At 33.3% G+C, this 12,098-nt stretch overlaps 1 protein-coding gene across 1 annotated transcript in view; it reads left to right on the forward strand.

Annotated features, from left to right (window-relative positions):
- The window catches only part of HERC2 (E3 ubiquitin-protein ligase HERC2), a 77,298-nt gene that overhangs the window by 35,633 nt on the left and 29,567 nt on the right, over window positions 1-12,098 (forward strand). The window contains exons 29-33 of the mRNA XM_072530828.1: window positions 2,786-2,975; window positions 3,688-4,240; window positions 4,365-4,749; window positions 4,811-5,296; window positions 9,686-9,814. Coding sequence (XP_072386929.1) covers window positions 2,786-2,975; window positions 3,688-4,240; window positions 4,365-4,749; window positions 4,811-5,296; window positions 9,686-9,814 — 1,743 coding nt within the window. The remainder of the gene's footprint in view (window positions 1-2,785; window positions 2,976-3,687; window positions 4,241-4,364; window positions 4,750-4,810; window positions 5,297-9,685; window positions 9,815-12,098) is intronic.

The following is a 12,098-nucleotide window of genomic DNA, read 5'->3' on the forward strand; positions in this document are numbered from 1 at the left end:
CAAAGTGAATTAACGTAATATTAACTTAAGGCAGGTATATTTACACATCATAATCATAACATTAGTATAAATAAACTAGTAACTAAATAACTGTAAATTAATAATTAAATATTGTAACCACTTAAAATTTTATCATTAATAGAAACAACTAAATGTTTTTCAATATTTTCGGTCTTAAAACTATATCTTCGATCACTTAAAATTAATTTGTACATTGAAAACGAACGTTCGACATCGACAGATGTAATTGGAGCATATTTCAGAGCGGATAATAAATCTGGCATAATTTGAAATTCCTCGGAAAATGTCCCAGTCAAAACTTTAGCAACATTAGATAAAAACGAAAAACCTTCATTCTTGTCGAAAACATATTTCATTTTTTTTAAACTAATTGACCGTTACTTCCATGTGCCGATTTAATTTTCGTCTTTAAATTATCTATTAATTTTACTGACTCACATAAATTTATCTCTTGTTTTTCTAATAAGGTAATTGTGGTAACTATTAATTTATAATTGTCATTGATATAAGCGAGTTCCTGTTTCAATTTGGGATTTTTTATAATTTTTTTTTGCTTCTCGAATGGCTTCGGAAATATCATCATCAAATTCTGACATAACTAATTCTATTTCATTGCAGTGTTCAAAGTAAAAAAAACTGCTTCGAGCCAGGTTCCCCACCTTGTAATTACTGGTTTAGGTGGCAAAGGGACACCGGGAAGTCTTTCTTTATATATTTGCACTCTCAACGGAGCCTTTACAAAAACTTTTTTCATAAAATTTATAAAATTATTTACCAACGGAAACAGATTTCTTATTTCTTTAGCAATTCTATTTACCCCGTGGGCTACACAAGTGCAATGAATTAAATTGGGATAAAAAATCTTTAAATTAACAGCAGCTTTTAACATATATGCCGCAGCATCTGAAAGCATATTTTATTCACTGGTATAGCGTTGGGTAAAAAGAGATTTGTTAAACTATCTTGTATAAATCGACTTATTGTTAAATTGTTTGTTTTTTCAATTTTTTAACGGCAACTAAATAAGGTTTTCTCGCAAAGTTTTCGTTCAAAATTCCAATCATTAAATTAGCTATATACCTGCCGCATACATCTGTTGTTTCATCCACGATAATATACAAAAAATTGCCCTCTAACTCCCGCTTAATTTTTGAAATACATTCCACATTTTTCCACAGTATGTTTTCTCAATGTACTCTCGTCCGGTAAGGATTTATTAAGATATTTTTCGAAAAAGCATTTAAAACTAGGGTTATTAACTTTATATAGATGAATGTTGGATGCAATCATCATCTGGCATAAATCAAATTTAAATGCGTCTTCCTCCTTTTTTTTTGAACTGCTTAAACTATCCCGCAGAGATATTTGGGCTAACTTAGAGGAATTTAATTTTTCCAAATTACGTTTATGAAGTTGGGTTCCACAATGCTGGTCAATAAAGTACTTTTTTCTACTTGAAATCTGAGAATTAAAAAAAAAATAATTAGAATTCTAAAACCGCTTTAGAATTTAGTTATGTTGTGGGACGAGAAAAAAGAGAAAAAATACCCCGATTCCGATTTGCCGCATGGTTTACAAAATGCTCCATCTCCTTCTAGAGAAAGTTCCGAATAAGGTGCGATCCATAGCCTTAATTTAGATGTCATCTTTTCACACAAATGTCTAAAACGTTTTAAAACGTGTTCTTTGCTTTTCGGTATACGCAACAAAACTAAACTAGGATATAGCAATTTGTAACTAAACTCTGATACAGTAACCGACTGTACAACTGATAATAAACTAATAAAGCTTAGGGATTTCCAAATAGTTAACCCCCCAAGTCTCGATCAGGTACATTTTCCTAAAAATCTGTTTTATAAACAAACCATTGATATTTTATTATTGACCCAAAATTTTATTATAGAATGGTTTAGTAATAGAATAATATCATGGGTAGTACCATGAAATTTTAAAAAAGGCACAAATAGGCGGAATTTACGAAAAAAGGCAAAAAGTGCAAAAAACAATTATAATAGGCAAAAAAGGCATTTTGCCTATAATCCGAGCTTTATAAATAACAGTGAATACTCACTATCCTTTTATTTGCTTTATAAATTCTTTATCGATTCCGTTTTTTTTTCATATTTTCATATATCATCTTCATATTTGAAAGAATTTCTGTAATAAAAGAAAAGGCAGTTAAGATTTGATTTAACGTATAGTGCGTCTGTATACTCGCTTATACGTATTTCATCCTACCAGGATTCATCAGAGCGACTGGTACAGAAGCTCTAAACGTACCAAGAACCTCTACTTTCGTGATTCATTACTATAATGTATTCGTGTGGTATTTTGCTATAACATTGTCACAGTTTGATTGTTCTGTCGCCGTTGTTACAAATAACAGTGAAAAGAAGCAGCTAAAATTTTAACACGTGTGACCAAAGACCAGATAAAAAATAGCAACTTGGCTTAATTTATATATTGATATATTTCTTGTTATATTTACCTGCTAGTATACTAGGATAAGATGAAAAATTGTCTACCGAATAGTGAAAAATGAGTAATTTATTTAAAAAAGTGTTAATTCTACATTTTCTTCGTCCAGTTCTGCATCGGATAATTTTTCTCGCATATTTTGTAAAGTTTTCTGAATAGATCAGGAATAGATAGAAAAGTCAGATGGAGTCAAATATGGCGAATATGGAGGATGTTCTAACAAATTTTACATCAAATCTCTTAATTTTTCTATTAAACGCTTATAAAATTTTCAATTTTATTCTAGCACTATCCCTTGATTGAGATAAATATAGTAAAATGTAGAAACAACGGCATAGACTGCAAAATTCACGGTATTACTATCACAGGCATTAAAAAACAATCTTATGGAGAATTGAAATCGTCTGTGTCGTTTCTGGCTAACGACTGGGATCTTAGTCAAGACTCTTCATCCGGCCCATCGATGGTTACAGTCAGTAAGTATACCTTCCGTATAACAGACTTTATTTTGATATCGATTTAACTTCATTAACATGTTTAAAAAATAATTTAATTTCTGACGTCAACAAGATATCTTAATCTTTTTATCTAAAAAAAAAAAGCGTGGAAGGTAGGAAAAAATGTGTTATTTAAGTAATTCAGTTTTGTTTGTTGCCAGTACGACATAAACGAGTCACTTTTACCAAAACTGTTTTGAATATTGCCAAATAGGTACAATTATTTTTAAAAATAGTTTAGCACATTATAGTTCTGAATTATAATTAATTTTAGTAGCATTACATCATTGCCAAAACATATTTACATGAAGCAATTCTTGTCCTGATACACAAATTTACCAGAACTCGGAAAATTTATCGATAACACTTAGTAGGAAACTATTAGTAACATTTTTGACAATTATAAAAAGTTTAATTTCAGTTTATAGTGAAAAATTATCATATTATTATTCATATACAAAAAATGTATACATTATCTTGAAATTGACACTGTTAGAACTATTTCAACATCTTTAAGATTTTGGTTTCCATTGTCGATTTCTGTATGTTTTCGAATATTTTAGAATTGGCAACAGTGGGTTTTTAATCAGAAATTTAATGCGTTTGGCAACATTGTTTTAGGTCCTTGTTTAGCCCCAATTCATTTCTAATCTAAAGCGAAAGGGTTCTATGAACGTTTAATTTGTTTTAGCTCAAGAACCTAACAGCGAGTGCGCCCAAAACACGAACGGTTACAAGGTGTACGTTTGGGGCTTAAACGATAAGGACCAGCTGGGCGGAATGAAAGGTTCCAAAGTGAAACTACCCATACTCTCAGATTATCTAAGTCAGTTGAAGCCGATCCATATAGCAGGTGGATCAAAATCCTTGTTCATAGTATCGCAAGAAGGAAAACTATACGCCTGCGGGGAAGGGACAAACGGTAGGTTGGGTCTAGGACACAGCAATAACGTTCCGACCCCACGGCCTATACCGTTCTTAAGTCAGTACGTTATCAAGAAAGTGGCCGTACATTCGGGCGGCAAACATGCCATGGCGCTGACTTTAGACGGCAAAGTATTCTCGTGGGGCGAAGGTGAAGACGGCAAGCTAGGGCATGGTAATAGACTGAATTTGGACAAACCACGCATGATAGAGGCGTTAAGAAGCAAGAAGATCAGAGATATTGCTTGTGGCAGTTCACATTCGGCGGCGATTACTAGCAGCGGGGAGTTATTTTCGTGGGGATTAGGCGAGTATGGAAGGTTGGTATCGACTTCTTTAGTTTTTCTAAATTCTAAATTATTTCCTCACGTTATCCTTTATATTGATGTAAGGAAGTATTATGAAACATTGATTAATACCGTATTTTATCCGGTTTTATTTCAGACTGGGTCATGGAGACAACGTGACTCAACTCAAACCAAAACTGGTAAAGACTCTCGTCGGCCATCGTATCGTCCAAGTGGCTTGTGGCAGTAGAGACGCTCAAACTCTGGCTCTATCGGATGAGGGTCTAGTTTTTTCGTGGGGAGACGGAGACTTTGGCAAATTGGGCAGAGGAGGTTCAGAAGGTTGCAACGTCCCTCACAACATCGAACGACTTAACACCTTGGGCGTTATACAAATCGAGTGTGGGGCTCAGTTTTCTTTGGCTTTAACTAAAGTTGGAGATATTTGGACGTGGGGTAAAGGGGACTATTTCAGGCTAGGGCATGGAACTGATCAGCATGTTCGAAAGCCGACTGTGATTGACACTCTACGAGACAAAAAGGTAAGTTTGCTGTACAAATAATTATTTTGACGGAAAGTTTATATGTTATGCTTATTTACAGATAATTCATGTAGCTGTTGGTGCTTTGCACTGTCTTGCTGTAACAGAGAGCGGTCAAGTATTCGCCTGGGGCGACAACGACCACGGACAACAAGGCAACGGTACCACCGTTGTCAACAGAAAACCTGCTCTGGTCCACGGCTTAGAGGATGTTCACATCAACAGAGTAGCTTGCGGCAGCTCCCATTCAATCGCATGGACGTTGCAAGACACTCAAACGGTTTCGAAAGTAGAACCTGTCATCTTTCCAGTAGCGAAAGATCCTCTCGGTTCGTCCATACTAGGTTTGTACGATGGCGAGAAACCTCCATTACGATCGAAGGATAAAAACGCGCCTACCTTAAGCAGTATCGTGATGTCTCTGGAGAGTAATACTGCTAAACAGCATGCTCTACAACATATTTTGAACGCTATGCACATACAGCAGCTAAGACAGGCCATCGTCAGAGCTCTGTGCAGTCATACCAACATAAAAAATAATGCCAAGGTAAGAATTTCTCATATATTATTACTAAATAGTCTACATATTATAGCTTTTCGCGTATATATTGAGTATATCGCAAATATTTACTCTGACGAATTGCCATTTAAGATTAAGAAGCATATAAAGATGATATTTGTTTGCAAAAATTAAATTCTTCAGAGAAAAGTCTTCAAACTAGAACAGTACTTAAATAATTTCGTAAAAACATAAATTCGAAGAAATAAATTGCATCTAAAAAAGTAGTCTTTGGATTTAAATAGGAAAGCAATTATCGCTTTCCCGACAAAACCAACCGTGTATGACTGAATTATGTCATTGATTCTTCCTAGTTGTAATTTATTTAGCAGTAAAATATTTAGCAAGCAACATGGTCAGCTCTCTGAATAACATATGATCTGTGCTACGTTCCAAGTCGGTTGCATTGCTTACCTCATTTTGGACTTAATTGTCAGGAAAGTTGATTTTGTCCTATTTTCTAAACGAAATATTTTAAAGTTGACATAGCTAAGTAAACGGTAATACAATTTTTATGGATAGGTGAGTGAGGAACGGTAAGACACTCGAAGGGAATCTTAGATTGTTATTCCTGTAATAGACGAAGTCTACATTTGTTCTAATAGGGATGTTCACTAATTTTTAAATATAGTTAAATTCAATTAAATTCAATAGATTATAAAATATATAAAAATATAGTAAACATGAAATTGTTTAAAAATATATATTTTTTAAGATAAATCAATTCTTAATTTTAATTTTGATGGAGGCTAGAAAAACGGCTCCTCGCAGCGAGGCTACGGTGTGTGACGTCAGCAGTCGTATCGACAACTTGTTGTGTATATGTATTTACGAAGTGTAACCAGTTCTTTAAGTATTTATACAGTGATAATTAAGCCAAATAAGTGGTGTTTGCTACAAAGAGAGGGAAAAACTAGAAAAGGCCGTTATTATGCAAGTTAGAAAAAAAATAAATGCAAATATCTGTACCTCGAAAGGAATCAACACTATGTTCATTTTTAAAACTTTACAGGAGAGCAGTTTTAAACTTTTTTTCACCAAAAAGTATTATTGCTGCAGCTATTTATTGAGATATCGAAACAATATTTTAATGGAACATTCTGTTTATTGTTATTTACATAATACATTTGTTATAATTAAAAACAAATTTGTTCCTGTGTTTTTTAACCCTTTTAACGGACATGGTGTTGTATCCATATCCATCTAATAAGGTTATTCAATTAAAAAACTACAATCCTATTTGACTTTTACTGACAAAATTTATTTAACCATACAATTTACCTTTACAAATACAAATAATACATCTATGTATTTAACCAAAATGGCATTTTAGGTACAAACCACTCAGTCATCCTCAAGTAAGTCTCCTTCTGGATAGTCACTATTAGTATTACTAGTAGGTATGCTTTAAGTTTTGATAAAAATCATAGCAAAATGTAGGAACATATGACAGTAATGCCAATAGATCGTTATACGTTTGTTGTGATATAAGTATTGGACTTTGTGATACCAGTTGCAAATCTTTTGGCAATGTAAGGTGTCGCCTTCGAAACCTAACAAGGTCAATCTCCTGGTTTTTGTCATGAAAATTACTTTTTAAAAACAGAGTTTCAATGCTGTTTTGCTTAACTTGCAGTTAAACACAGTTTGACAGAAGAACTTGTTGTTTGTTACTGTCTCTTTTCTATTAATCAAAGGCGGATTTTAAGATGTTTTGACATCATACAAAGACCTTAAATTTTTAAAATCTTCTAGTTCCATATTATGTACGGTATATTTCATTGAGGTTTGTCTGACTAACTGCTGCCAGTCCCAGGGCGTGTAAATAGAAATGTTAAGTTTTTTCTCTTTCGCTCTATCAGCGCATGGACAGTGTCCGCCTCCATGTGGGTATTACTCTTTAGTAGAAACTTCTGGATGATAATTTTTACTTTTTTAAACAATTATTAATGCTAACATTTTTATTCTGGCCGTAACATTTGTAAGACCATAGTATGATTTCTTCTATGTTACTGTCAGGAATGACGGTATCTGCCCATTTTAGTAATGCAGATCTTATTTCATTTCGACTACGAATAGTTTATCAAAACTTTTGTCTACATCAGACTGATCTTCGTTATCAAAACTCAAGGCATCTCTAATAATATGCTCTTCAGTTTAAACATCATTGCTTGGTGTATTACTTGATTCTGAAATTAAACAAGGCGTATAATATTGGTTGTAAAAGATTTAATAATATTGCTAGTCTAAGATTGGTATTAAATCACTACATTACCCTTTTGAGGTTATGTTTTTTAATAATTTAAAAATAATGAGCAAAAAGGTAGCTTACCTGTAAATGCAGTAGAAGAATTTGCAGAACTTTTTAATAGGTACTTTAAGAATCTTTCTCCTACGAGAATTATGGTTCATTGTTCTTATTATTAGTAACAAACCACATTGGCATTTATGGTGTAAACACACCATAAATGGCAAAAGTATTATTATTAGATCACTAACAGTTTACCTCTCATCATAGAGATATGCGCGGCGGTAATTCACATGCGTAGAGGGACAAAACATTAAGTTCACATGGCGTTTTATCCCTCTAAGTAAAAATGAACTTAATGTTCGTTAAAGGTCACTTTCTTCTCACCTAGTGCTCTATTCCTTTATATAAAGTTTGTTAATTATTAGTCTGTAAAAGTGTTAAAATTGAAAAAATTTACATAGTGTTGTATCCCTCCGAGGTACAGATATAAAAACCTGTGGTTTGACAATTTTAAGTGAATATGGTGTTAAATTGTTTGTAACTGTAATAAAAATCTTCTCAGAATTGTTTTTAGATGTATTTAGACACCCAGGAACAAAACACCAATTATTTGGCTTCTTTATCAGTGATTAAATACTTAAAGAACTGGTCACACTTCGTAAATATGTATACAAAACAAGTTGTCGATACGACTGCTGACGTCACACACCGTAGCCTCGCTGCGAGGAGCCGTTTTTCTAGCCTCCATCAGAATTGAAATTAAGAATTGATTTATCTTAAGAAATATATATTTTTAAACAATTTTATGTTGGCTATGTTTTTATATATGTTATAACCTATTGAATTTAACAATATTTAAAAATTAGTGAACATCCCTATTAATCTTCTGAATGCAAAAGTGGATTATTAGAATCACCGTATTTCTTACGCAGCAGAAGCGTGGCTTTAATAATCTTGAAACTTTGTATTTAGAAATATAAAACAATATAAATAATAGCAGATATTTTTATAATGCACAATCTTGACCCAAAATAACTATTAAATAATATTTTATATTATTTAATCCTTATCTACTATTAACTGAATTTTCTAATAATATTTAAAACTCGAAATACTGATTCTATACTTCGTTAGACTGCATTTCATTCTTTAATTGGTAGTGTTAGTTTCGAACGAAATTCAGTATGCAGAGTAGACCACTGAAAACGATCCACCCTGACTATGAAAACGATGAAATAGTTCGATTTTTATTCTAAAACTGTTACATTTAAACGATACAGACTTCAGATATTTGTCAGTCCCCTCCATTCCAATTCCACAAGCACTTCATTTTAAATAGTGAAGCGCGGTACATCATCTTAGACAGGAATTTCTATAAAGTATTCAGTCATTCAGGATTTTTCTTTCCATATTTCGAAAATTTTACACGACGCCTATGTTTCGCCAATGAGTCGATTATTTTCCATTGAAAAAAAAATTAGACATTAGAAACATAGACATCTTATTTAATTTCTAAAAGGGGTTACAGTTTCAATAAATTGATATCTTGTTCTTGTCGCAAAACAGCAGTTGATAACATGAAAAATAAAATCATAGATTGTAAAATGTTAAAGCCAGTTAAATTATTCTTTTGATAAAAGGTAACTTCTGACTTCTCTAGAATTTGACCTTTAAGACATCAACAAATACCATCAAATGGTAAGGGGAGTACATGCACAGGAGATAAAATGTAAAAAATACCATCAAATAGAATGTAAGGGGTAATATGGGGGTATTTCCAGGAATTAAAACAAGGGTTACAAAGAAAATAACTGTAACAAGATCGATGTGTCTGTATAATGCTTGATATGGGATATTCCCTATTTAAAACTAAGGGGGTGTGGAATTGGAGAGGTGGGAGTTGATAAATAACAGATTTTTGCATCGTCAAAATGTATATCCATTTGTATAAATGTGATCTATTAAAAAGTAAATTGACCGTGGAAGGGTGATTGATATTGCGGAATGGATCACCAAGAGGAGTTTTTAAAACGGGTTTAGTTGTTAAATCGTCAAAACTGTGATGTTACTTTATCTTATTTGTCATTTGTCAAAAGAAATCACTCAATATGAATATGTATTTCCAGCAAGTGATTTCTCCCGATACGCCGTTAGAGAGGTCTGTTATGAACGCGTCCTCGTTAAACAAAGATGGAGAAATTGCGTTTGGGGGAGGAGAGGCACCAGTATCGATTGCGGAAATTGCTGCAGTAAATGTAAGTATTTATTTTCATAGATGACTATTTTATTGATAATAAATTATTGGTAGTATCTGCCTTCCCTTCCAAGAAGAGCAGTCATCAGCCAATGTTCGTCATTTTCTGACTTAGATGTTCTTCAAAACCAACGACAAAGCGAAGACTACATCTTCCTCTATTTTTTCTCTCTCCTTAAAAAATAATTATACTCGTTTTCATCGTTCTTGGCGTGTGCCTGAAATAAGATACTACGGAATTTTTAATATTCGTCTCTCTCTGATACACAGATGCGTAATTCAATTGTGCGAGTCACGTTCGTCATGGTAAAGTGCGATGAGAAGGGAATGAAGAGACCACTCACGTCTCCCAGTATTGTAGCAATAACACCGATGCGTTTCTCCGATACGGTGTCGGTGATAAGTTCGGCCTCTTTACGAATACAGATAGCTGGCAGTGACGTGTTTTTTTTTTAACATGTTACCCTGATCTGTGCAGGTTTGAAGTAGCTGATGAAATAGTTTTTATAAGTAAACAGTTTTTAATTAATTAATAGTTTGAGCTCTTACTGTGTGGAATTCCATTACATAAAATAATACTCTCGACACCTTAAAAATTCCACTTTATTATAAATTAACTCTCTCTCTTCCGATACCCATTGCAATAATGACTTGTGGCATTGTTCTTGAATGAGCTGGCTAATAGGTTTATAATTGTAGCAATTGCTATTGATATTTTATGTTGTTTTAGTCTATTTTAGTCAGTCATTGTTGGAATTTGTTCCGAACAGTTTTACTTATTATTTTTTGTTGTGAATAACTAATTTGAAAGACAAACATTTGACGCTTTGAAAATCAGTCTTCGCACAGTGACAAGAATAAAGAGTGAATACAAGACAGGGGCAGCTCTTACTACACCAGGAGAGTCACGTAATGTACAAAAAAAAAGACTAATGATGTCAGCGATACTATAAAAGGAGAGATTAGAAATATACTGTATGGCATGAAAGCAAAAGGAGAGCACGTTACAATTAAAGTTCTAAATACACAATTAAGAAACAAGCATCTCTATGACGGTTCTGATACAAGTTTGTGGCGTCTTATGAAAAATTGTGGGTTTTCATACAAACTAGAAAATAGTAGACGAGTGCTATGTGAGAAACCATGTATTGTTTCCAAACGACTGTATTTTTTGAGGCATTATATGAGAATTTTTTTAAGTCCAAGCCCACTTCAGTTCGTTTTTTTAGATGAAACATGGATATTCCTAAAAGGGGCATATAAAGGTACTAGGCAAGATGACTGTGTGAAAAGCATCAGAAAAGGACACGAAAATACAGGTAAACGCTTTGTTGTTTTACATGCCGGAAGTAGGCAAGGATTTGTTAAAGATGCTGGATTACTGTTTTCTACGAAATCGAAGTGTGCAGACTATCATGATTCTATAGATAAAGAGTCTTTTAAAAAGTGGGTCTCCGAAAAGCTGATACCAATGTTGGAGGAACCATCTCTAATTATTATGGATAATGCCTCATACCATAGCTCTTTAATAGAAAAGTTACCGAATGCCAGTTGGAAAAAATCGGACTTACAAGAATGGTTACGAGCGAAAAAAATAATTTTTGACGACGATTCGGGCAAGACAGAGCTATTGAGTCTTTGTCGCCAGAATAAACCACAAAATACCAGGTACGTTATAGACGAGCTACTCCAAGAACATGGGCATCAGGTTTTGAGATTGCCTCCATATCACTGTCAATATAATCCGATTGAGTTGGTCTGGGGCATTTCTAAACAATACTATGATCGTCATATTGGAGAACATGAACGTGGAGATGAAACAGTGAAAAAAGTTTGGGGCGATGCATTAGCTGAGGCAACACCTGCAGTGTGGGCGAGTTGTCTTAAGCATACTGAAAAATTAATTCAGGACGACTGGGCAAAAATGGTCACATATGATGAAAATGAAAGTAGGATTATCATCGATTTGGCGGAAGATTCCAATGATGAAGACAGTTCCAGTGAAGACGCTGACTGATTAGCTAATTAATCAAGGTCAGTACGTTGTAACAGTTCATAATTCGCTACAGTGCTTAAAATTTAAAAAATCTGTATCATTTTTTAATTAAAGTGGGTTAAATAATTAACACTTTTTTGGGTATATTTCAAAATCCTTTTAAAATGTACTTTTCGTTATATCCTGTCCTATTGTACTGCAAGCTAGAAAAATACTTCTTCGCAATTTATACGTATATTCAGTTATTAGAAATTTAATGAAAAATAATTTATAATTTTCTTTTATAACT

The sequence above is a fragment of the Diabrotica undecimpunctata genome, chromosome 4, assembly GCF_040954645.1.
Source record: "Diabrotica undecimpunctata isolate CICGRU chromosome 4, icDiaUnde3, whole genome shotgun sequence".
NCBI classification, from domain to species: Eukaryota; Metazoa; Arthropoda; class Insecta; order Coleoptera; family Chrysomelidae; genus Diabrotica; species Diabrotica undecimpunctata.